General features: G+C 41.3%; 2 protein-coding genes across 2 annotated transcripts in view; one reads left to right on the top strand and one right to left on the bottom strand.

Annotated features, from left to right (window-relative positions):
* Nucleotides 1-27,370, bottom strand: part of LOC109918852 (sodium-dependent lysophosphatidylcholine symporter 1-like) — a 73,228-nt gene extending 45,858 nt beyond the window's left edge. The window contains exon 1 of the mRNA XM_048597119.1: nt 27,305-27,370. Within this exon, the coding sequence (XP_048453076.1) occupies nt 27,305-27,370 (66 nt within the window). The remainder of the gene's footprint in view (nt 1-27,304) is intronic.
* The window catches only part of fkbp1b (FKBP prolyl isomerase 1B), a 249,948-nt gene that overhangs the window by 88,299 nt on the left and 134,048 nt on the right, over nt 1-27,601 (top strand). The gene's annotated exons all lie outside the window — the stretch shown is intronic.

Raw genomic sequence — 27,601 nt, 5'->3', positions numbered from 1 at the left:
CTATGGATATGTAACTAATATACATAATGCTAATTATCCCAATTTGCACAACAATACCAGTTGCATCGAAAGCTGCTATGAAGCTATCGTTGTACAACAACATACTATCCCAAATGTCTCAGAGACAGGTATTCAGCTTGTTCATTAGTTACTGGGGCTGTTCCATGCAGTGTTGATGCCAGAAAGGCTGCCACAAATGAAGAGGGCTTACAGATACGAAGTGGATCATGAGATTATAAGAAGTGTAAAGGAAATTACTGGAATGCTCAAATCTTTAATTCCAATTTAGTGAAAATGGTCCAGGCCTTTTTACCCCAGATGGTTGCTATAATCATACCATCTGCTTTGAAGCGCATATTTTGGGCTTAAGCTTAGAAGTACTCACTCTTGTATCCTTATCTTTCTTTTGAGTTCAAACTGTTCTCACATTGCATGATGCGTTAAATCAAGATTATTTTAATTTCAAATGGTGAAAATACTTAATAATGGAAAACAAAAGCTTCATAATTTTAAGATCCAGATTAAATTTGGACTGTGGTGATTGTTCCAACAGACAAGTTGATTCTTCTTGTGCTACATTATGGAGTTTGAATTTTTTTACCCATACAGTAGCCTATTTGATGTCCATAGCTCATACTTGTTCTGTTTGAAAAACACAAATGTGTGACTATGTGCTAATTACTGAGGTGTGCATGATGACTCAGGGGGCGTGTTAAATGAAAAACGTCTGAATGTTTTGTTTATGCCCTGCAGATTTCACAGCTAAGAGGTTTTAAAATGATTTCTCGTTGACTAAATAATTGGTGAGTGAATTGTTGTGGGGATTCTTCCACTTGTTCACTGTACCTGTGGTGTGAGAGCTGTGGAGGTCCCTAAAAGCAGTGCAAATGGAGGACTGCGCCATGTTCCTGAGAGTTCTGGTGAGCTTACCATAGAAAATTGAAAATCCTTTTGGGACTTCTCCCTCGGTTATATATGTTTTAATTTAGAGCAGGCCATATTTCATTTCTGTGTTATCCATACAGGACTACAGATACCAAATGAAGAAGAGAATCTTACTTCTTTAGAAACAGATGATGACACTAAAATAAATAAATATATTTTAAAATAAGATTATCATAGAGTGAAAGAATTATAAAAGTCTAATGAGGCCATTCATGTCTTTGTTGGAGCAAATCAATTAATCTCACCCTCCTGTTCTTTTGATCTTATAAATAGTGGAAGCATTGGCGATCATCTTTCAAGATTCTATAATCTGGAACAGTTCCTATAGATTGGAGGGTAGCTATTGTAACCCCACTATTAAAAAAAATGGAGGTAAAGAGAAAACAGGGAATTATAGAATAATTAGCCTGTCAATGGGGAAAATGCTAGAGTCCATTATAATAGATTTAATAGCACAGCACTTAGAAAACAGTGACAGGATCAGACAGAGTCAGCATGGATTTATATTCGGGAATCGTGCTTGACAAACCTACTTGGATTTTTCAAGGTATAGTGTTGATAAGCAGGACCCAGTGGATGTGGTTTACTTAGATTTTCAGAAAGCTTTGGAAAAGCCCCACATAAGAGATTAACATGGAAAAGTAAAGCACATGGGATTGGGATAGTGTACCAACATGTACAAAGTACTGGTTGGCAGACAGGAAACAAAGAGAGGAATAAAGGGGTGTTTTGAGTGACAGGCAGTGGTTTGTGAGTACTGCAGGGATCAGTGTTTGTACCCCAGCTATTCACAATATACGTTAATGATTTAGATGAGGGAACTAAATGTAGTATCTCTATGCTTGCAGAGGACACAAAGTGGGAGGGAGGACGAGATGTGAGGAGGATGCAGAAATGCTTCAAGGATAAGTTGAGTGAGTGGACAAATGCATGGCAGATGCAGTACAACGTGGGTAAATATGAGGTTTGGTGACGAAAACAGCAAGGCAAATGATTATCCGAATGATGATAGATTGAGGAAGGGCCCTGGGCGTCCTTGTACACCAGTTGCTGAAAGTAAGCATGCAGGTGCAGCAGGCAATAACGAAGTGAAGAAATGGTATGTTGGCCTTCACAGTGAGAGGATTCAAGTACAGCAGCAGTGATGTCTTTCTGCATTTGTACAGGGAAAAATTCAGACCACACCTGAAGTGCTGTGATCCATTTTGGCCTCCTTATCTGAGGAAATAATTTCAAGCTATGGAGTTGAGTGGGACCAAAGTTTACCACACTGATTTCGGGGATGACAGGATGATGTACAAAGACAGACTGGATCGGTTAGGTCTACGTTCACTGGAGTTTAGAACAATGATGGTGGGGCTGTTGGGGGTGGGGTGGATCTCATAGAATCCTATAAAATGCTAGCAGAACTAGATTGGATAAATACCGGAAAGATGTTCCTGATGACCAGGGAGTCCAGAACCAAGGGTCACAATCTAAGGATATAAGGTAGCCATTTAAGAATGAGACGAGGAGAAATTCCTTCACCCAGAGAGTGGTGAGCCTGTGTAATTTGTTACCTCAGAAAGTAGTAAGGCTAAGCGTTGAATGTTAATCCATACAACAACAATGGAGTTATTTCATAAAAAAACCTATAATTATGGAAACGATGATTTGATAATTCAATTCATTCACACGATGTGGGGATAAGATATTTTAGAAATATAATTCATAAAAATATCAGCATTTTATTTCATATTTATTCTGCCTCCTGTGGTTTATGTCTGTTTCCATTTTCAATTTGTGTAACAAAAGCACCCTTTGTATAAATTTGACCAAACTTAAACTTAGCAAAACTAAACCAGACCAAACTTGATCTTTTAGGACTAACTTTTCATTATGAGCTCCTTGTATCTGATAATTTAAAAATACCATCCTCTAAAATGGAGTTAAACATTCACTGGGAAACATCCTTCAGCTCAGAGCTAATTTGTCTAGAAGTATTTATATAATGATTTCTTTGATATTTAGAACTAAATTAATTCTAATATTAATTACAAAATATGGTCCTGTTTAAAAACATTTATGTGGTTTTGCACCCTGTATCTACTCAAACTTTCATAGTCTAAAGTATTACAATTCAGATGCTCTAAAAACAAACTGCTTTGTTTCCATATCAAATCTCCTGTGAATAAAGTTAGAGACCTTAGCACTCTTAGAATGTGATAGAGCCTGAGGAATCGAGAACTGCACTTTAATTGTGACAGTGACACTGAATTAATTAAATATGCATTTGCTGTGTTTTCTGGGAAATGGTAAACATTATAACAGTAACTGTACTTTGGAAAGTATTGCTAAGATGTGCATTGGAACGTCACTAGGTCATGATTCAAACCATCAGATCAATGCTGACAGCGAAAAGTAATGGTCAGATGTATCTGAATAATAGAAGCAGTGAGACACAAATGCCAAGAAGACACTGACCATGAATTTCCAATTTCCCATCATAACTTGATCAAAGCCCCAGAAAGCTGGTGCAAATGGCTATTGTTAACTATCTTTCCCATTATCTCCAGAGATTTCTCTCATTTCCCTTCAATCTTGCCACCTTGGCAAGATTTCCAGGGGTTTGAGGATACAACATGTAAAAACAATGAAAATAAAGTCAGTCCAAAGAATTACAATATTTCCTGAGCACTTATTTTTACAGTTATTTTCGTATTCAAGAGTTGAGGATAAAACAATCTTTTATGTTGCTCCTGTTGTGATGTTATAACATAAAGAATGTGTGTTTATGTCATCCTTTTCACATTCACAGGTCACCTCCAAGTTTTCCAATATTCCTTTTAGAGTGTAATCACTATTGTTAAGCGTCTAAACAAGAAAGCAATTTGCACAGAATAAGGGTTCCACAAAAACAAGGTGCAGGTAATCTGTATACCTTTTCTGGTGGGCTTCAGTAGTGGCCAATAGCACCACTAGATGGAGCACTGCATACAAGTGAACAATGTTGGAGAATATTTTTAAACCCAATCCTCAGAGTGTTGCAGATTTATTACTGAGAGATCAGTACTCAGTGATTTATCAGCACATCGTTGATTAGTTAAGGTTGATAGGAAACAGATATATTTGAAAGTTCTGAGGAAGGGTCACTGGACCTGAAACATTAACTCTGATTTCTCTCCACAGACCTGCTGAGCTTTTCCAGCAATTTTTGCTTTCGTTTCAGATATATTTGAAACTTTGAAACATTGGACACAAGAAACATTCAATGTTGCAGGGTGTACCACAACAAGCTCCAGGACATCCCTGCAGGAATTTCTCAGGGGACTGTCCTAGGTTCAACCATCTTCAGCTACTTAATCAATGACCTTCCCTTCATCATAAGGTCAAAAGTGGGGATGTTCACTGATGATTCTCAATGTTCAGCACTGTTCCCAAGTCCTCAGATACTGAAGCAGTCAATGTTCAAATGCAACAAGAACTGGACAATATTAAGGACTGGGTTGACAAGTGGCAAATACCATCTGTGCCACACAAATGCCAGTGAATGATAATCTCCAATAAGAGACAATCTGACCACCGCCCCTTGGTATGAAATGGTGTTACCATCACTGAATCCCCACTATCAACATCCCGGGGGGTTATCATTGACCAGAAACTCACTAGACTTGCCATATAAATACAGTGGCTACAAGAGCAGGTCAAAGGTTGGGAATACTGCAGCGAGTAACTCACTTCCTGACTCCTCAAAGCCTGTCCACCATCTACAAGGCTCAAGTCAGGAGTGTGATGGAATACTCCCCACTTGCCTGGATGGATGCAGCTCCAACAACACTCAAGAAGCTTGACACCATCAAGCAGCCCGCTTGATTGGCACCACATCCACGAGCATCCACTCCCTCTACCACCAACACGCAGTAGCAGCAGTATTTGCTACCTACAAGATGCACTACAGAAATTCACCAAAGATCCTTAGACAGCACCTTCCAAACCCACAATCACAAGAACAAGGATAGCAGATACATGGGAGTACCACCACCTGCCAGCTCTCCTCCAAGCCACTCACCACCTTGACTTAAAAACCTATTGCCGTTCCTTCAGGTTTACTGTGTCAAAATCTTGGAATTCTCTCTCTAAGCACAATGTCGGTCTATCTATTGCACATGGACTGCAGCGGTTCAAGAAGGCAGCTCACCATCCCCTTCTCAAGGGCAACTAGGGACAGGCGATAAATGCTGGCCAGCCAGTGATGCACATATCCCACAAGTGAATAAAAAAATCTTAAAGTTTCTCATTTCATTTTTCAACTTCATAGGCAATGCTTTGACTGCCATTTGTCCAACCTCCCTCTCTTTACTTGTTCAGAGATAGAACAAGTAGATGTTCTCTCCTTTGTGTTGTAAGGCTTTTGAAGGTTTATTCCTTAACTGATGAGAGAACCATATACAGATAGTTCTGCTATAATGCATGCTTTATTAATGCAAATTGGCTGTAATGTGATTAATGAATAGTGAACAGTGTTTGGATAACACAAACTTTCTGCTGTTTACAAGGACCTGTTAATCCTTTTTGATTACTATTGAGAACAAAGCGTCTGTCCCAGCACACAACACATCTCCAGATATTTTCTAATCAACCTGTTCGGGGATGTTATTACACCCCTCTGGAGCAGGTGGGACTTGAACCCAGGCCCCCTGGCCTAGAGGTAAGGACACTATTGCTGCACTATAACAGCCCTACCAATTCATCTGCATTTTTTTTTAATTCAACCTTTTTTTTCTAATCAACTGGTCAGGCTTGTGGAGCAGGTGGGACTTGAACCCAGATCTCTTGGTTCAGGGGTAGAACACTCTAACTGCACCATAACAGCCCCAACAATTCATCTACATTTGAGATTAGATAATTTCCTTCCCTTGCAGCAAACTAACAGACTGCATATCTTTATTATTCTGTCTTAAGTTTAACCCATATGGTTCCTTTCAAGCTCAACATTTCTTTCAAATATCCCTTCCTCACATTTTATTGTTTTAATTTCCATCAACCTTGTGTAAAACTGTTCACTTGAATTATGCTGGTACTTCACTATATTTTGATCGTCAATATTTTTGCTTCTTTTAACATACAGCAATTTGGCTGTAAAGTTATGTTGTAACAAACCCTGCCAATAACATACTTTGGGGAATAGAAAACATTGAAATTTGGACTCATTAAAATGTGTTCACCATGTGACTCCTTTGAAAAAGAACAGTACGTATTTAAAGTGAAGTCTTTAACTGAAACCATCATGGAAACATTGCAAAAACAACTGAAAACAACACTGTTTGTGTGACCAGTGGAATCTATTTATAGTTCTCAGTCCTGCAATTCCAAAGTGCTTGTAATTCTTCCAGATAATCAAGAGTCATGTAATATAGTCAGATGGTAAAAAGGAGTTCACATGGTGGACAGCATGTTATTCTGATTCCGTGAAACATATGTTCAGGAATCCTGCGATAACATACCGGAATATGAATTAAACAGTAACAATGCAGTGACACAATGTTTACACAGCATACAATGCAACAGCTGTCAATTCCTTGCTTTCAACATGGTGTACTGAAGTCACACAATGTCATGCTGTCTTCTTTATTATTCCATCATCTTCATAGGGAAAGTGATGGCCTAGTGGTATTATTGCTAGACTATTAATACAGAGACCCAGGTAATGTTCTGGGGACCTGGGTACGAATCATGCCACGGTAGATGGTGAAATTCAATAAAAATCTGGAACTAATGACCATGAAACTGTTGCCAGTTGTTGGGAAAAACCCATCTGGTTCACTAATACCCTTTAGGGAAGGAAACTGCTGTCCTTAACTGGTCTGGCTTAGATGTGACTCCAGACCCACAGCAATGTAGTACACTCTTAACTGCCCCCTGGGCAATTAGGGATGGGCAATAAATGCTGCCTAGCCAGCGATGCCCTGATCCGATGAACAAATAAGAAAAACCTGGCTAAGGGAGATGGCTAGCACATGGCAAGGTGTGGTTATATGTATTTTTCCAATAGGTAGGATGGGTATGAATCAGCTGGATTATTTTTCTCGCCTTCTATTTTTCCTCAGTTTTCATTAAGTTTGACTTACTGCCCACAGAATGCTCACAATGGTAAGACATCTTAATGTTGAGTGCTGACCCAGAATTTCCTGGAAAGTTGTGATTAATGCCATCAATTCTGCTGTGTCATGCCCAAAAGTTTCCATTGGGAGTCATTCCAACATTTTCTCGAAAAATAATTTGAATACACCACACTGAGCATGATGGCGAATTAGAGACCTGGGATGTGGTACAACCAATAGCTCACCCTAGCAGCATTAAGCAGATAAAAACTGATATAACTTGCAATGTAGAAATCTGGATTACTGACCCATTCATTATATAGAACGTGCACTTGCAGAAATATGTTTGCATTTGGACAAGTTAGCCGCCTTATTCTGTATTGGGTGCTTTCTAAGTCACAGATTCAGTTTTTTTTTAAACGAGTTATTTAGCAAGTGACAAAAGATGAAGTTTATGTTTAAGGTGAGATTGTGCCTTATATTGTTCATTTTCTAGGCACAAAACTATCAATTTCAAGGGTTACATCTTGCATCTACATAAAGCTGTAGGGTTGTTTCCATGCTGTACAGCTCTGTGATGCTATGACTCTAGGTCTGACATAATACAGGTCTGAGTGATATTCAAGCACACCTTAGCAGATATTTGATGGTTTGTATATCCTAATCAGCTGCCTGATGTTTGTCACAGGACCACCTTTGTGAAAATGCTTATCTGTTCATTACCTCAGGAGGTTGTATAATGAGCAGAATCCCTGATATCACCTGTTATATAGCACCAAAGTGTAAAATTAAGATTATCCAGAATAAGTTCTGAGGCACAAATGCAATTTTATAGTTTGGAGGCAATTCTGCTATTGGTCTTTTTAGCATCCACAATCTGGTCTGTCTGATGTTATCAAATGATGAGCTGGCTCATTGGGTCAAGTGACCTACTCTGGTTTAATTTCTTATGATTAGTCTAGGCATTCCAGGATAGAAAGAGGCATTTACAGTATTGCATCACAATGTAACGCCCTTTGGTGCCTTCCTGGTTCTCCTCTCAATAGTCGGCAACAGGCAATTCTAAAAGCATTTGCTATTCAACAAGTGTCTAACAGTTTAAGTGCTATGGATCCAATAGACAGACACAAACAGGCTTTCTTGTAAGTCCCAACAGAAAAGGGAATGGCATTTATTCTACACATTATCTGATTACCTAAAAATAATAAAACAAAACTCCAATTCTCTCTCTCACTCACACACACACACACACACACACACACAAAACATTTGCAAGATTCATACACAGAGATTTGGATTATAAAAGGGGTGGGTAAACTCGTTCAAGAGTCCATAAAGGAAGTCAGTCAATCATATACAGATTCTAAAGTTTAATAACTTGGGGCTATTTTAGGTTCAGTGATCTTTCTGGATTCAGTGCAAGACAATTTAAAGTGTTGGTGGACCTCTGTCATTTCCTCTGGAGTTAGTAGCTGCTTGGTTTACTTTGTACCTGCTGCCTGTAGCATTTGGTAATACTATACAGAATGGCTGGAGACTGGGAGAATCATAGAATCATAGAGTAATTCAGTACAGAGGAAGCTGTCTGGCCCATCAAATCTGAACTGGCAGGTCTGGCAGCATTTTTGGAAAGACAAACAGAGTCAACATTTTGAGTCTGATAGCGCCCAGAGCAAAAGACAGAGTATTAATGGGCAGTGACAGAGATGTAAAGTGGATGTAAATTATCAGTTTGAAAAGGAGAAAGTGGGTGCACTCTGCTGAAAACAAAGTCAACAAGATATAAAACAGACACAGCCATGGGGGAGTTAAGGATAAATGGAAGACAGAGGTCAGGCTCCGAAGTTGTGGAAATCTCACTGCAAGGCTTAATGAGATGCCTCACTGTATCTTTCTGTCGCATTGAATACTTTTGGTATCCAGCCCAATGGGAGGCCACTTTAAGTGATGATGGGCTGATGGGTGCGTCCATGGTCTTCACATGGTGCCGATGTGAAACCAACATTGCATACTTCACTACAGCAAGGTGGGCAGCCCTTTGACTGAGCAACGGTAGGCAGCAGGGCAAACTGCCTGGTTGTGTGACTGCTCTAATAAGCTCTGCAAGGCAAGTAAAGACAAAAAGATTGTGAGCAAGCAGGTAGGCATTGAGGGTGAGCAGCACTGAGTCGCAGCTTGGTCCAATCCATGAGCTGGGTGCCTGTCCATGTGTGCAAGGTGTCCGTACAGTAGCCTTTCACTGCTACTTGCTGGCGCACCCTGCAATGCAAGTCTGTGCTCCCTCATTGTTGTGCGAATGAATGAGAGAGATGCCATGGGTATCCTGAGGCATTGGCAAATATTGGACGTCGGTGACCATAGACAGAACTGCATCTGATGCTCATGTATCATGCCCGGAGACGCTGTTTGGTGCTGAGCAACACGGAGGCTGTTCACTGCCAGCATTGAGCTGGTGTCACAAGATGGCTGACTGCTGCATCAAGAATGTCTAATCTGCTCATGGGGAGCGGTAAAATTTTTTTTCCTCTTTATTCATTCATGGGATGAGGGTGTCGCTGGCTAGGCAGCATTTATGCCCATCACTAATTGCCCAGAGGGCAGTTAAGAGTCAACCACATTGCTGCAGGTCTGGAGTCATATGTAGGCCAGACCAGGTAAGGATGTCAGTTTCCTTCCCTAAAGGGCATTGGTGAACCAGATGGGCTTTTCCTGACACTTGACAATGAATTCACGGTCATCATTAGATTCTTAATTCCAGATATTTATTGAATTTAAATTCCACCATCTGCCATGGCGGGATTCGAACCCATATCCCCAGAACATTATCTGGGTCTCTGGATGAGCAGACTGCAAAAATACCACTAGACCATCACCTCTGCATGGAGGAAATGGGAAGCTTCATATTATTAAGGTGAGATACACAGTTTATAAAGGTCACAAACAAGCAATAATCCTCCTTAACCCTCTGGTGAGAATATTGCCTTGACACCTGGAACTTGCTTAAAAGATGCAGTGAGTTGTTCCCTTCATGAAGAAAGGCTTTCAACAGGTGAAACGAAATAAACTCTCAGGAACTGACAATACATTCATAAGAGTGCTCAGTGAGATTGGGAGCAACATGACACACAAACGTAACAGTTTTTCTAGACAGTCCTTGATTAGCAAAAGCCAGACAACACGAAACATGTCATCCAGCTACTGTCAACAGACAGCGTCAAGATAAACTAGAGTAGTTTCAGTTCTATTCATTTAACAATAATTGAGAAATTCAGGATTAACCACTAGGAACAATACATGCCTCCATGTATTTAACATATTACACTCTAAATAGACTGAAAAGACTGGAACTTTTTTCACTGGAGTGTCGAAGGTTGAGTGGTGACCTCATTGAGGTTTGTAAAAGCATGAGGGGTATAGATAAGATGAATGACAAGCATCTTTTCCCTAGGATTGTGGAGTTCAAAAGTAGGGGGCATATTTTTAAGGTGAGAGGAGAAAGATTTTAAAAGACACAAGGGGCAAATTTTTTTACACAGAGAGTACTTTGTGCATGGAATGAGCTTCCTGAAAAAGTGATGGATGCAGGTACAGTTATTGACATCTCAAAGATATTTGGATAAGTTCACAAATAGGAAAGGTTTGGAGAGATATGGACCAAATGCAGACAGGTGGGACTAGTTTAGTTTGGGAACACGTCACATGGACTAGTTGGACCGAAGGGTCTGTTTCCATTCTAAATGGCTCTACATATATGATACATTTGTTTCAAAAGGCGATGGTTCAGACTGATCAATCTCAACAACTTGTTTGATTAAATGAACACTAAGTTGAGAGTGTGAAGTCCTGCCATATAACAGACTTGATTTTGAAAGATGCCACTGATTACGTAGAACCACAAAACATGTAAAACCCCAGTGCACACACATCTAGATGATTTTGTTTTGCAAAACACAAATTCCAGGGTCATGAGCCCATTTTAAAACATGCATGAGTTTCACACCATGCGAGATACAAGTCTGGCCCCAGATTGCACTTCACAATTAAAGAAAACCCAAAATAGGAGCTCAAGGTTACACCTACAATGTGCCCTTTCTGTATTAACTGAGTGCATCAGGAGTGTATGGCCCATCAAATGACAGTACTAACTCTTGTCGAATCTAAGTTTTACTTTTGCCCTGGTTATCCATTAAATTTCATTTCTCTGAGTCTGTAGCACACCAGATGGTGGTGGGATCTCAAAGCTCTTTTAATACCTCACAAAAACACGTCTTGTGAAAAATGTACACACTCCAAATGTTTGGCCACAGAAAATGGTGATCACCATGGAGCTAGGGTTTCAAAATATGTATAAAGTTTACTCACCATGGCATTAATCTCCCAATCTTTGTCCATTTGCTTTTGCTGATTAAATATCCAATAGCTGGATCAGTGATAGCGTCCCAAGCTTTTCCAAAGAACAATATGAAAGAAGTATAAAATGGAGCTATCTGGAAACAAGAACAAAATGTATTTTTAAACGGCAAATGGAATATAGTGTTATAGCTAACAACATAGAAACACAGGACTGGGCGAGGCATGGCATTCACTTTTCACTTCATCACATTGAGGGAAAGTGAAAAATTCTGCTATCAACAGTAAACGCAGGTGGGATATGGGCCAAATGCAGGCAAATGGGACGAGTTCAGTTTGGGATATCTGATCGGCATGGACCGAAGGGTCTGTTTCTGTGCTGTCTGACTCTACAACAGAACAGTGTGAGGGTGAGAGGCTTCATTCAGCCTGAGGCCTGAACATTGGAGTATTAGCGAATCTGCAAAAGGGGAAAGAAGCTTGGGGTGAGACACTGTCTGTTGGAGATCAGGATGCCTGCTGGTGAAGGGAAGAAGCTGCCTATGCCAGGGGGAGGAGGAGGGAAGAGGTTGCGTGTGTGAGGGTGGAGGGAGAGGTGAGGGGGAGAATCACCGAACTGTAATGGTGCTGAAGGAGGCCGTTCAGCTCACTGTGTCTGCACTGTCTCTCTAAATGAGGAACATGACAGAGAAATTCTCCTGCATTAACCTGCAGGTTATTTCAATTCAAATAATCATCTAATGGTCTCTTGAATTCCTCAACTGAACCTGCCTCTACTACACATCCAGGCAGTGAATTCTATACCCTAACTATCTGTGTGTGAAAAAGTTTTTTTTCAAATGTTTGCTTCTGTAACATAGTTTTCAAAACAGCCCTCACATTGTCGATCCTTTAACAAGAGCGGGAAAAGTTTATCCCTATTTAATCTTCCCTGACTCCTCATGTTTCTGTAAACTTCTGTCATATCTCCTCTTATCCTTGTCTTCTCCAAGGAAAACAGTCACACTGTCTTCAGTTTATCTTTGTAACCCTGGAATTGTGTGTGAGCGCACGCGTGTGTGTGAGAGTGTGTGTGAGAGTGTGTGTGTGTGTGTGTGTGTGTGTGCACCAGCACACACACAAACATGCATACACTCGTGCACACACACACACACATTCACACACATAGATACGTACTTGCATAAACATGCACACGCACACAGACACTCACATACACACACTCACCCACACACACAATGCACACGCATGCACACAGTCACACAGACATGCATGCACTCACACATACACACATGCACACACACATGGAGCAGAATCTTATGGAGGTCTGGATGAAATGGGCTATGGTGAGATTTGTGGCATGACTCTGTGAGAAGTCCAGCGAGGCTTATCTCAATACTAGGAGCACCAACAACTATCATTGCAATCAAATCACTTTTTATTTCAAAGAACCAATCATTGAAAATTGTTCCACAAAGACAAAACACCACTAAAATGATGCTTGGCGGCGCACGCTCAGGGACATGCACCCAGCTAATGCATCGGACCAATCTGCAGGCCTGGCCTGATCACTTGTTGTGTTTGTGCACACTCACTCGGACCATACCGGGCTGGTCACAGCATCCCTGCCTCGCCTTCCCATCATGCACTTTCCCCTCTCAGCCAGAGATTTCCTTTTTATTTCAAAAATATACTTCATTCATAAAACTATTTTTACATGCATAAACAGTCACTGAAGCAGTTTGGTTCTGTACAGTAGCATTTGAAGGAACAAACATTGGAGTTTGATTCTATCCAACAAACATATCCAAGGCCTTCCTTGCTTGTGCAACATTATATTGACATATATTTGAGGCACCAGGAGGGTCTGATAACTGAATGGACACCCATTTACCTTCAGCAGGAAGACCTCAGACAGTGGATTTTTCCCGCTGCACCTTGGCATCAGCTGCCTCAAGCTTTAGTGCATCCCTCAGCACATAGTCCTGGAACTTGGAATGTGCCAGTCTGCCAATCTTGATTGAGGTCAATTCCTTGCTGTGGAAGACCACCAGGTTTTGGGCAGACCAAAGAGCATCTTTAACTGCATTGATGGTCCTCCAGGTGCCCCTGCACTTGCCATATTACCATACTGTATAGTGCAGGCACAGAACAGGAAGCTTGTTCAGCTTGGCAACAGTCCACAGTGAAGTCATGGGAGATAGTCTTTGATGAGGGGTTCCTAGTATAGTAAGCGAAGGGCAGCCCCCGATACCAGTCCGGGGGCTTGGGCAGAGTTAGTCAGCTCCTCAGACACATCCCCCTCTCCTTCCCTGGTGACGTGGACTTGGGGCCTTGTCTACATATGGATATATAAATTAAGAGCATCGATAGGGCACTTGGCCCCTCAAGTCTGCTCCATCATTTAATATTGTCTGCCGATAATGTCAATGACTGTGCAGGACAGTTCTGGGCATACAGCAGCTTTTTAATGTTGGCACCAACAACATTGGTTGATTCCGGGATATCCTGACAGTGATGAGTTGCTCTGGGAATGGTTCAAGTTGGGATGGGGCTAGAACTGAATGCGAGTGACTCCATAAGGGTAGGTTAAGCAGTTAATGAGACATAATTGGTAAGCTATGGCAAGTAAACCAGCTAGAGCTTGGAGAAAAATCTCTCCAAAAAACTCAATGTAACTGGCACTTAGTCAAATAAAAGTAAGCTTGGCCCACAATTACCAACGCATGCCACCAGTTTCATATGAATTCTGGATAGAGGTCAGCTTGAAGGGTATGCCAACAGAGGTGACTGCAAGGCTAATGTTTATTAAACCCAACTCCTTAGCTCAGACCTGGATCCCCTCCCATCGCTTAGTGACCAGGACTTGGGGCCTTTCCTGTTCTATCATTCAATAATATCGTGGCTGATCTAATTACTCCATGTTTTCACCCATCAACAACAACCTCTTGCCTCCTTACTGTAAAGGATCTATCTCACGTTGCCTTAGAATGATTCAAAGACACTGCTTCCATTTCCTATTGTGGAAGAGAGTTCCAACAACTCAGTACTCTCTGAAAATAAACATTTCTCCTCATCACTGTCTTAAACGGGTGAACCCATTTTATCCATACCTTTAAATTCTCTCACAAGAAGAAATACCCTTTCCACGTGCACACTCTCAAGGCTCTGCAAGATCTTATATTTATATTTTAATTAGGTCACTTCCGACTGTTCTAAATTCCAGTCGATACAAACCTAGCCTGTACAATGTTTCCTCAATGGACAACTCACTCACTGCATTGTTCTGGTAAGCTTAGTCTGAATTGCTTTCAATGCATTTACATTCATCCTTAAATAAGGAGACCAATGCTGTACACATACAGGTCATATTGTAGCTGTACAGGACATTGGTTTGGCCACTTTGGATTACTGTGTGCAATTCAGGTCTCCCTCCTATAGGAAGGTTGTTGTGAAACTTGAAAAGGCTCAGATAAGATATGAGGATGTTGCCAGGGTTGGAGGGTTTGAGCTATAGCGAGAGGCCGAATAGGCTGGGTCTATTTTCCCTGGATCATCGGAGGCTGAGGGGTGACCTTTTAGAGGTTTTTAAAATCATGAGGGGCATGGATAGGGTAAATTGGTGAGGTCTTTTCCCCAGGGTAGGGAGTCCAAAACTGGACGGCATAGGTTTAAGGTGAGGGTGAAAGATTTAAAAGGGACCTAAGGGGCAACTTTTTCATGCAGAGGGTGGTGCGTGTGTGAAATGAGCTGCCAGAGGAAGTGGTGGAGGCTGTTTCAATTACAACATTTAAAAGGCATCTGTGATGGGTATACGAACAGGAAGGGTTTAGAGGGATATGGGCCAAATGCTGGCAAATGGGACTAGATTTATCTAGGATATGCGGTAGGCATGGATGAGTTGGACTGAAGGGTCTGTTTCTGTGCTGTATATCTCTATGACTCTATACTCCAGTTGGAGTCTGACCAATACTCTGTATAACTGAAGCACAACCTTTTCTATTCAATTCCCCTCACATTAAAGGATAGTAGTTTACTACCCTTTCTAATTACTTGCCAAATCTGCATACAATTCAGACTTTTTACAATTCACGTTCTCAGGCACTCAGGTTCCTCTGCACCTCAGAGCTTGCAATCTCTCACCGTTTAATGGTAATGTTTGGTTTTTTATTCTTCCTGTCAGAACGTACAATCTCACATTTTCCCACACTACACTCCATTTACAAGATCTTTACCCACTCACTTAAACTGTCCAATCCTCTTTATCTTCCTTGTGTCCGCTTCACCAATTACTTGCCTATCTACCTTTGTGTCATCAGCAAATATAGCAACTATTACTTTGGTCCCATCATCGAAGTCTTTTCTTTAAAGTGTGAAGCATTGAGGCCTATTACATATTGTCAACAAAATAATTAACCCATTTATGGCTGCCCTCTGTTCCTGTTCGCCAGCTAATCTTCGATCAATACCTGTGTTGCCCTGCACCTTGACCTTTCATATCCCACAATAATATTTGATATGGCAGCTTTTCAAATGCCTTCTAGAAATCTAAGTACAGGACAGCATCCTTTTTTCGCCAATAAGTTGGTTAGGCCATGATTTTCCTTTTCACAAAACTAGTTTATATTTTGCTCCACTAGAAGGAGGAAGTCTTGGGAAATGTTCAGCACATCTGGCAAATTAAATGCAGTGAGAAACAGAACTCAGTGACCCTTCATCAGAACAAGTGAAGATTGTACAGCTGAGGCATTGATTCTCCTTCTCTCTGTCCACATTTGCTGCCTAACCTACTGTGTATTTCTCAAATTGTTTGTTCATATTTCATATTTCCAGCATCTACAGTTATTTTACACTCCTGTCATATGCTTCTTGTTTGGGAATGTGCAAGTGTCGTTGGTTTCAATTTAATATGAGATAATGTTTATCACTCAATTCAAAGTGTAATTTTTCTGAGTGTAATCCACTTGTGTGGATAGAAATAGAACATTATTGCATCTATACTGCCTTGAGGATATATGCATGGCACAGAGTAATACATTATTTTCATAAAATGAGTGGGTGCTGTCTTACACAAGATAATGACAGCATGCTAAGAGCTTAAAAGTTTTACTGAAGGTGGTTTGACAAAAAAAAATGGCACATTGGCAATATCAGAAAACTTGTATTCTTTGTTGCACACAGTGTCGAAAATTCATCTGACTTTCATTTCAATGGAACAAAATAATGTGGCCTGTTTTTGCATGCATTGTAAAACCTGACCATACACTGAGTACACTTGGTGCTGGGGAAAGGATGAACCAAAAGTCACTTCATGGAATCATAGAGTCCCCACAGTGTGGAAGCAGGCCATTCAGCCCATCGAGTCCACACCAACCCTCCGAAGAGCATCCCCCTTACCCTATCCTTGTAACCCTACATTTCCCGTGGTTAATCTACCTAACCTACAAATCCCTAGACATTACAGGCAATTTAGCATGGCCAATCCAGCTAACCTGCACATCTTTGGACTGTGGGAGGAAATCCACGTAGACACAGGGAGAATGTGCAAACTCCACACAGACAGTTTTGGGCTGGAAACCTGTAATTAGTAGTGCACCACAGACAGCAATGCTAGAGCCACAATAAAGACTTGGATGAGCAAGATGAATGGACCATACCCAAGTTTATGGATTGAACAAAGAGAGATATAGACAGATGCAAGTGAGTGGACAAAGATTTGGCAGATGATTTATAATGTGGGAAAATGTGAGGTTATGCACTTTGGCCAAAAGAATAGGGAAGTGAATATTATTGAAATGAAGAATGACTGCAGAGAGCCCCAGGCAGAAACACCTGAGAAATAAACTAGCAAATAATTATTTCAAAGAGGTATTGTATGAAATTTTTAATACATATTCAATGCAAAACAGAAGATGCATCCTCTGTAATTAATTTACCCAGTAACATCTAAAAGACATTTAAATTATAGAAGTTTATAATTCACCCCGGCACCTGCAGTCACAAATCCTGGTTAACATAAAAACATAGAAAATAAATGCAGGAATAGACCATTCAGACCTTCAAATCTGCACCACCATTCAATATGATTATAGCTGATATTGCAATCTCAGTATCCCATTCTCACCCTCTCCCCATACCCCTTGATCCCTTTAGCCACAAGGGCCACGTCCAGTTCTCTCTTGAATATATCTAATGAACTGGACCCAACAGCTTCTTGTGGGAGAGAATTCCACAGGTTCACAACTCTCTGACTGAAGAAATTCTTCCTCATCTCATTCCTGAATGGCTTACCCCTTATTCTTACACTGTGACTCCTAGTTCTGGACTTCCCAACATCAGGAACATTCTCCCTGCATCTAGCCTGTCCAGTCCCATCACGATTTTATATGTTTCTGTGAGATCCCATCCCATTCTTCTAAATTCCAGGGAGTACAAGCCCAGTAGATCCAGTCTTTCTTCACACAGTTTCTGGTTAATCCATGATGGAAGCAGGAAAAAATTGTGTTTGTCAGAGCTGCTCCTTATTTTGAGGTATTTTCAGCGTTGGAGGTGATTTCCTCAAATTCTAGGAGCAATAATTACTGTTTTATAAGCTGTTACATTGTTTTGGAACTTTGGGGAAAAATAGATCAAACAAATGGTACTTTAAAAAAGGAGGAAGACAGACAAAGGTAGTGGCCACATGGGAAGTGATTCAAACACTGCTGTCTGACCAAGCAGTGAAACAGCTACTGCCTTTGCTGTTTAATTTTCAAGTATCTCTGGACATCGCAGTTTGTCTAAGAAAAATTAACAAACAGCAATATTCACAGCTGACCTTGGAGAAACCTGTGTGGGAGAGCTCACAACAGGGAAGCAGCTAAGTGGCTTTTTAAAGTGTAACCTCACTGTTTAGTTTGTAAAGCTACAGTAGTGAGTAGAGTGGATTCTTTTTTAATTATATGTTTTATTGAGATCTGTCTCTTGATTAAACATTAAAAATATGAAACATAGGTACTACATTAGCCTGGAGCAGTGTTTTTAGAGCAGTAAGGCTGTGCTATTTTCAGGGTCTGTAGATTGTTAAGGTGCAAAGATGGCACAAAGATAGTAGAGTGACGTTCTCTTCTGTTGGATGTGGCAGATTAGGGAGAGTTTCCATGTCACTGATGATTATGTCTTCAGGAAGTGTGTTTGCTTGCAAATCCAATCGGATCACATTGATCGGTTGGAGTGGCAGTTAAAGGCAATGAGGAATTTACAGAAGTTGGGGGATGTGATGGATGGCAATTGTAGGAAGGGAGAAAAACCGCAGGGCAGTCAGGTAGATGGGATACTGCCAGGAAAGGCAGGAGAGGTGGGCAGGCAGTGAAGGAGTCTCCTGTGGCTATCCCCATCTCAAACAAGTATGCTGTTTTGGAAAATGTAGGGAACAATGGACTCTCAGAGGAATATAGCACTATCAGCCAGGTTTCTGGTACTGAGACTGGCTCTAATGTAATGAGGGGTATGTTACGTTCCAAGCAATCGATTGTGACAGGGGACTATCTAGTCAGAGGCACAGACAGACGATTCTGTGGCCAAAAGTGAGACATCAGAGTGGTGTGTTGCCTCCCTGGTGTCAGGATCAAGGATATCTCGGAGAGGGTGCAGAATATTCTCAAAGGGGAGAGGGGCTAGCAGCAGGAGGTCGTTGTACGCATTGGAACTAATGATACAAGAAGAGAAAAGCATGAGATTCTGGCAGGAATTTTAAAAGGAGGTCCTCGAGGGTAGTAATATCTGGATTACTCCCAGTGCCATGACCTAGTGAGGGTAGCAATAGGAGGATAGAACAGATGAATGTGTGGCTTAGGAGCTGGTGCAGGGGAGAAGGATTTATATTTTTGGATCACTGGAATCTCTTCTGGGGTAGAAGTGACCTGTATAAGAAGGACTGCACCTGAATTGGAAGGGGACTGATATACCAGCAGGGACATTTGCTAGAGCTGCTCGGAAGGACTTAAACTAATAAGGCGGGGGACTGGGACCCGGGGAGATAGCGAGGGAAGTGATCAGAGTAAGACTGGTATAGATGGGAAAAGGAACAAGTCAAAAGTCAGGGCAGGTAAGAACAAAGCAGAGAACAAGGTAGGACTGATACATTAAACTGCATTTGTTTTCAATACAAGTGGCCCAACAGGTAAACAGATGAACTCAGGGCATAGTTAGGAGCATGGGACTGGGATATCACAGCAATTACCGAGACATGGCTCAGGGATGGACAGGACTGGCTGCTCAATGTTCCAGGGTATAGATGTTATAGAAAGGATCAAAAGGACGGAAGCAAGAGAGGAGGGGGAATGGTGTTTTTGATTAGGGACAACATTATGGCTGTACTTAGGGAGGATATTCCTGGGAATACGTCCAGGGAAGTTATTTGGGTGGAACTGAGAAGTAAGAAAGGGATGATCACCTTGTTGAGATTGTACTGTAGACCCTGCCCCTCCAATAGTCAACAGGAAATTGAGAAACAAATTTGTAAGGAGATCTCAGTTATCTGTAAGAATAATAGGGTGGTTATGGGTAGGGGATTTTAATTTTCTAAACATAGACTGGGACTGTCATAGTGTTAAGGGCTTGATTGGAGAGGAATTTGTTAAGTGTGTACAAGAATATTTTTTGATTCAGTGTGTGGATGTACCTACTAGAGAAGGTGCAAAACTTAACCAACTCTTGGGAAATAAGGCAAGGAAGGTGACGGAGGTGTCAGTGGAGTAGCACTTTGGGGCCAGTGACCACAATTCTATTAGTTTTAAAATAATAATGGAAAAGGATAAACTGGATCTAGAAGACAAAGTTCTAAATTGGAGGAAGGCTGATTTTGATGGTATTAGGCAAGAACTTTCAAAAGTTGATTGGGGGTGGATATTCGCAGGTAAAGGGATGGCGGATAATGCGAAGCCTTTGAAAATGAGATAACGAGAGTCCAGGGACAGTATGTTCCTGTTAGGGTGAAGGGCAAGGCTGGTAGGTGTAGAGAATGCTGGATGACTCGAGAAATTGAAGTTTTGGTCAAGAAAAAGAAGAAAATATATGTCAGGTATAGACAGCAGAGATCGAGTGAAGGCAGTAGGCGTATACTTAAGAGGGAAATCAATCAGGAGGGCAAAAAGGGGACATGAGATAGCTTTGGCAAATAGGGTTAAGCAGAATCCAAAGGGATTTTATAAATACATTAAGGAGAAAAGGGTAACTAGAGACAGAACAGGGCCCCTTAAAGATCAGCAAGGCCACCTATGTATGGAATCACAGGAGATAGGGGAGATACTAAATGAGTATTTTACATCAGTGTTTACTGTGGAGAAGGATATGGAAGATACAAAAATGGGGAAATAAATAGCAATATCTTGAAAAATGTCCATATTACAGAGGAGGTGGTTCTGGACGGCTTAAAACACAAAGGTGGATAAATCCCTGGGACCTGATCAGATGTACCCTAGAACTCTGTGGGAAGCGAGGGAAGTGATTGCTGGGCTCCTTGCTGAGATATTTGTATCATCGATGGCCATAGGTGAGATGCCAGAAGACTGGAGGTGGCTAACGTGGTGCTTCTATTTAAGAAAGGTGTTATGGAAAAGCCAGGGAACTATAGACCGGTGAGCGGGACATCAATAGTCGGCAAGTTGTTGGAGGGAATCCTGAGGGACAGGATTTACATGTATATGGAAAAGCAAAGGACTGATTAGGAATAGACAACAAGGCTTTGCACGTGGGAAATTGTGTCTCACTAACTTGATTGAGTGTATTGAAGAAGTAACAAAGAGGATTGATGAGGGCAGAGCGGTGGATGTGATCAAATGGACTTCACTAAGGTGTTTGACAAGATTCCTCATGGTAGCCTGGCTAACAAGGTTAGATCACATGGAATGGAGGGAGAACTAGCTATCTGGATACAGAACTGGCTCAAAGGTAGAAGACAGAGGGTAGTGGTGGAGGGTTGTTTTTCAGACTGGAGGCCTGTGACCAACAGTATGCCACAAGGATCAGCACTGGATCCACTTTTTGTCATTTATATAAATGATTTGGATGTGAATATAAGAGGTATGGTTAGTAAGTTTGCAGACGACACCAAAATTGGAGGTGTAGTAGACAGTGAAGAAAACTACCTCAGAGTACAATGGGATCTTGATCAGATGGGCCAATGGGCTGAGGAGTGGCAGATGGAGTTTAACTTAGATAAATGTGAGGTGCTACATTTTGGAAAGGCAAATCAGGGCAGGACTTATACACTTAATGGTAAGGTCCTGGGGAGTGGTACTGAACAAATAGGCCTTGGAGTGTAGGTTCATAGTTCCTTGAAAGTGGAGTCATAGATAGATAGGGTAGTGAAGAAGACATTTGGAATGCTTGCCTTTATTGGTCATTGCATTGAGTATAGGAGTTGGGAGGTCATGTTGCACCTGTACAGGACATTGGTTAGGCCGCTTTTGGAATATTGAGTGCAATTATGGTCTCCCTGCTGTAGGAAGGATGTTGTGAAACTTGAAAGGGCTCAGAAAAGATTTACAAGGATGCTGCCAGGGTTGGAGGGTTTGAGCTGTAGGGAGAGGTTGAAGTGGCTAGGGCTATTTTCCCCGGAGCATCGGAGGCTAAAGGGTGACCTTATAGAGGTTTATAAAATCATGAGGGGCATGGATAAGGTAAATAGGCAAGGTCTTTTACCCGGGGCAGGGGAGCCCAAAATTAGGAGGCACAGGTTTAAGGTGAGAGGGGAAAGATTTAAAAGGGACCTAAGGGGCAACTTTTCACACAGAGGATGGTGTGTGTATGAAATGAGCTGCCAGAGGAAGTGGTGGAGGCTGGTACAATTACAACATTTAAAAGGTATCTGGATGGGTATATGAATAGGAAAGGTTTAGAGGGATATGGATCAAATGCTGGAAAATGGGACTAGATTTATCTAGGATATCTGGTTGGCATGGACGAGTTGGACCGAAGGGTCTTTTTCCATGCTGTACATCTCTATGCCTCTATGACTTTATACGTCAGTCCTGCCATCCCAGAAAAATCAGTCTGGTGAACCTTAGCTGGACTCCTTCAATGACAAGAAGGAGACCAAAACTGCACACAACACTCAAGGTGTAGCCTCACCAAGGCCCTGTATAACAGCAACAAAACATCCTCACTCTGATATTTAAACTACTTATATTTCAATAACTTCAGAAAACAAAAAAATAGACAACAAGGTGCAGGGCTGGATGAACACAGCAGGCCAAGCAGCATCATAGGAGCAGAGAGGCTGACGTTTCGGGCCTAGACCCTTCATGCAGTTCCTACTATCTCTAAAAAAATAGACAACCTGGTTATCAGAATTTTGGTAACTTGGCAGAATTGGAATCACAGGTCGAATAGGTGCTTTTATGAACCAGAAAAATTAAAACAGTCAGATACCGCAATGATGTTGAAATGGTAAAAATCAGAACTGATTGCAGACATTTCTCAATAGCTGTTACTGTGTCAGACTCTATGGTACTTAAGTTTGTCACTGACAAATCAGTCGGTGCAACAATCTGAACTGTGACGTTCAGAAACAATACACAATTCCAGCAAATTCTGAGCCATTATCTGAAAGGTCCAGTTATTAGGCATCATGTGTATCTTTCCAGGTGGAGGCACTTTAGTAACTCCCAGCTCTGGGTCATGAGGTTGCATTCTTAAATTGAATGTCATTATGTTTCTCAAATTTGCCTCTATTTACTGGTCATTGGGATTTTATCTTTGCATTGTTTACATTGTTTTTTTTGCTGCTTTCAGCAGCGGTCTAGTTTTTGTACTTACTTGCAAGCCCCAAATTTTTTAATCTGTGCCTTGCTGACAGCTGCAATTTATGCTGTTGCAGACAAAATATTGGCCATCAGTATCCCACTAGCAGGCAGCAAATTGCAAAGCAATTAAATCTTTTTTGTCTCAAGGGAATCCCAAACTGCAGGATACGATAGCAAACATGGAGCCAGCTGCAAAGCCTCAGACATCAGCAGTCAGAAATGCTTATTCCCTTTTGGGGAAAAGCTACTGAGAAAATAAACAGTACTGAAGCCACGTGCTCCAGAACTAGCTGTTCCCCTAGCCAAGCGATTCCAGAGCTACTACAGCACTGGCATGTACACGGCAATGAAAAACTGATCCAGGAATGTCTCGTGCACTAAACACAGAACAAATACGACCCAGAATCACAGAAATGTTACAGCGCAGTAGAAGACCATTTGGCTTATCCTGTCTGCACCAGATCTCCAAATGAACAACATGACTTCGCGATTCTCCTGCCTTTTCCCCGTACCCTTGCCCATTGCTTCTATTTAAATAATTATCTCTTGAATGCTTCAATGAAACCTCCCTCCACCGCACATCCACAGTGGTTTCCAGAACCAAACCACATGATGACTGAAAATGTTTTCTCTCATACCACATTTGCCTCTTTTCAAACCACTTTAAATCCATGCCCTCTTGTCCTTCATCCTTTTACAAGCAGGGATAGTTCATCGTTATCTACACTATCCAGTCCCCTCTGTCCTGATCTTCTCTCAGCTTTTGTCACTGGAGAGAACAATCCCTCCAACCTATCTTCATAACTGTGCCATTCACAAACCTCCTCTGCCCTCTCTCCAATGTGCTCACGCCCTTTCTATAATGTAGTGCCTAGAACTGTACGCAATACTCCAGCTGAGGTTAAACAAGTGCCTTATACAAGTTTAGCAACACCTCATTGCTGTTGCAATCTATGACCCTATTACTAAATCCTGGGATACTGTATGCTTTATTTATTTATTTTTGTTGACTCTTGAATGGGGGTGTCGCTGGCTAGGCCAGCGTTTATTGCCCATCACTAGTTGCTCTTGAGAAGGTGGTGGTGTACCGTCTTCCTGAACTAGTGCAGTCCATTTGGCATAGGTACACCCAGAATGCTCTTAGGGAGGGAATTCCAGAATTTTGACCCAGGGACATTGAGGGAATGGTGATATATTTCCAAGTCAGGATGGGGAGTAGCTTGAAGGGGAACTGGCAGGTGGTGGTGTTTTCATATATCGGATGCCCTTGTCCTTCTAGATGGTATAGTCATAGATTTGTCTAAGGATGTTTGCTGAATTTCTGCAGTGCATCTTGCAAACAATGCTAATACTACGCATCAGTGATTGATTAAATGAATATCTGTGGATGTGGTGCCAATTAAGCGGGGGTTGCTTTGTCCTGGATGGTGTCAAGTTTCTTGAGTGTTGTTGGAGCTGCACCCATCCAGGCATGAGGGTAGTGTTCCATCAAGTACCTTGTAGATGGTGGACAGGCTTTGGGGAGTCAGGAGGTGAGTTATTGCTACAGTATTCCTAATCTCTGACTGCTTTTGTATACACTGTGTTTATGTGGTAAGTCCACTGGAGTTTCTGATCAACAGTAATCCCCAGGATGTTGATAGTCAGGATTCAGTGATGGTAATGCCATTGAATATCAAGGGGCAGTGGTTAAATTGTCTCTTATTGGAGATGCTCATTGGCTGGTATTTCTGTTGCAAATGTTATTTGCCATTTCTTTTAGCCCAAGCCTAGAATTTTAGGTCTTATTGCATTTGGACATGGACTCCTTCGGTGTATGAGGAGTCATAAATGGTGCTTAACTTGGTGCAGTCATCAGCAAGTATCTCCACCTCTAACCTTATGTTAGAGGGAAGGTCTTTGATGAAGTATCCGAAGAAAGTTGGGCCTAGGACATTAACCTGAGGAACTCCTGTAGAAACGTCCTCGAGCTGAGACAACTCACTTCCAACAACTACAACCATCCTCCTTGTTGGAAGGTATGACTCTAACTAGTGGGAAGTTTATCCCCAATTCCCATTGACTCTAGTCTTGCTAGGACACCTGATGACACATTCGGACGAATGCAGTCTTGATGTCAAAAGCGGTCACTCTCGGCTCACCTGTGGAATTCATCTCTTTTGGCTATGTTTGAACCATGGCTGTCATGAAGTCTGGAGCTGATAGACCCTGGTGAACCCAAACTGAGCTGCACTGAGCAGTTTATTGTTAAACACGTTTTGCTTCATTGCGCTGTTGATGACGACTTCCATCACTTTGCTGAGGACAGAGAGTAGACATGTGGCAGTAATCCAGTTTGGATTTGTCCTGATTTTGTGTACAGGACATCCTGAGCAATTTTCCACATTGTTGGGTAGATTTCATTATTACAACATTTTACACACCCTGGTCCTTCATCTCCATCAACCCATTTAGCATTGTGCCCTGATTTTATAATGTTTGTCCGTAATTTTCCTAAAAAATGCATCACTTCACATTTCTCTGTCCTGAACTTTGTCAATCTGTCCAGTCCACCAAGTTGTCTCTGTCCTTTTGAAGTTCTGCACATATCTCGTCTCAGTTTTGTATCATCTTCAAGTTTATAATTGTCCACTGCCATATAAAAAATGCCATATAATGATTACTCTGTTTCCTATCACTCAGACAGTTTTGTCTCCATGTTTATACTGTCTGTTTATTCCATGAAGTTCAACCTTTCTCAGCTGTCTGTTATGTGACATTGACAACAATGTCTTTTTCCAGAAACAAGAGAGCTAGGTTGAGAAGCTCCATTCCCTCTTCAGGCTCGTTACCAGCCACTCCAGAAAGTGCTGAAAGAAACTACTGCAACTTGACACCAGGCAGGGGGCGTCCAGTAAATAAGCAGTTATCATAAGACATGTGGCTACCAAGGAATACATGGTTAAAATAAAAATGTTTCAGCATCCTTTCATTAAAAACAATTAATCCCAGTATCCACAATCGTTGAAACTCAAGTCCACAAAAATTAAGCTTTCATAACACAGTTAACATTCATGCCATATATGAACAAGGCAAACAGATAGAATCTGACTGTCTATCCTCGACAGTCAAAAGTGTCACCATTGTCGAATCCCCCAATATCAATACCCTGGGGTTAGCATGGATCATAAACTTGGGCATGAACGTAAGTAGAAAAGTAAGTTGTCAATAAGAGATTAAAGAGTCTAAAAAGGGATATAGACAGGTTAAGTGATTGAGCACAAATTTGGCACATGGAATATATCATGGGTAAATGTGAATTTGCCAATTTTGGCAGGAAGAATAGTAAAGCAGAATGATAATTAAATGGAGAAAGATTAAAGAACTAGGTTCTACAGAGCGATCTCCACATCCTGGTACACAAATCACAATAATTTTGTATGCTAATGAGTTGGAAAAACCATGGAATGTTGTCAGTTATTTCAAGGTGAATGGAATATAAAAGTATGCAAGTTCCCCTACAGTTCTTCAGGGCATCGGTGAGACCACCTCTGAAGCACGGTGAATCATTTGGTCTCATAATTTGAAAAAAATTAATATAATTGCTTTAGAGGCAGTTCAGAGAAGGTTCACTCGACTAATTGCTGAGGTGAAGGACCTGCCTTTTGAAGAAAAGTTGAACAATTTAAGACATAAACACCACTGTTTTACACTCTTCATGGCAGCCCTGGTAATCCCAGGTCAACAAAAATGCAACGCAAAGGTATCTCCAGCCCATTTTCCTGACAAATAAGCCAAAGAAAACAAATATTCTATCAAGACAATCAAGTTGAATCTGTGTTATGCTGTTGTGTTATAGGGTCTGTAAGTGTTTCAGTGCAAGGTTGGAAAAGAAGGAAAAATAAGCAAAGAATGACACTGTCTCTGAGTATGGAGAAAGCTCCAATTCTTACTTCTTTCCCAACACAGTACAGCTTTCTGTCACAGAATTTGGATAATTCTCTGCTCGTAGGAAGTTAACGGATCATAATTGAAAGAATTCCATCTGGTTCACATTTGTTCTCATCTATTATAATGTGACCTTTTCTTCTAGTTTGATACAACTAAGTATGCATTGGAATTGGAAAGAACAGTGAGAGTTGTCACACAAATATTCAAGCTACTTACCAGCTTGTGTAAATCCACAAATTTTGGTTCCCTCTCCATTAGTCGGTGAAAATCCTGGAACTCCATCCCTACTGTACATGGGTGCATTACACAACATGAACTGCTTGGTACAAGAAGGCAGCTCATCACTCAAAAGCAGGTAAGGATGCTTAAAGCCCTCCGCAAATTAATAAAAAGTAATACACAGCATGTGAGTAAGTTCTGAGGAAGGGTCACTGGACCCGAAAAGTTAACTCTGATATTTTCTTCACAGATGCTGCCAGACCTGCTGAGCTTTTCCAGCAACTTCTGTTTTTG

This window comes from Rhincodon typus, chromosome 5 (assembly GCF_021869965.1).
Source record: "Rhincodon typus isolate 14 chromosome 5, sRhiTyp1.1, whole genome shotgun sequence".
NCBI lineage: Eukaryota > Metazoa > Chordata > Chondrichthyes > Orectolobiformes > Rhincodontidae > Rhincodon > Rhincodon typus.
Note: the sequence above shows the minus strand (reverse complement) of the source record. Positions and strands in the feature narration are given on the sequence as shown.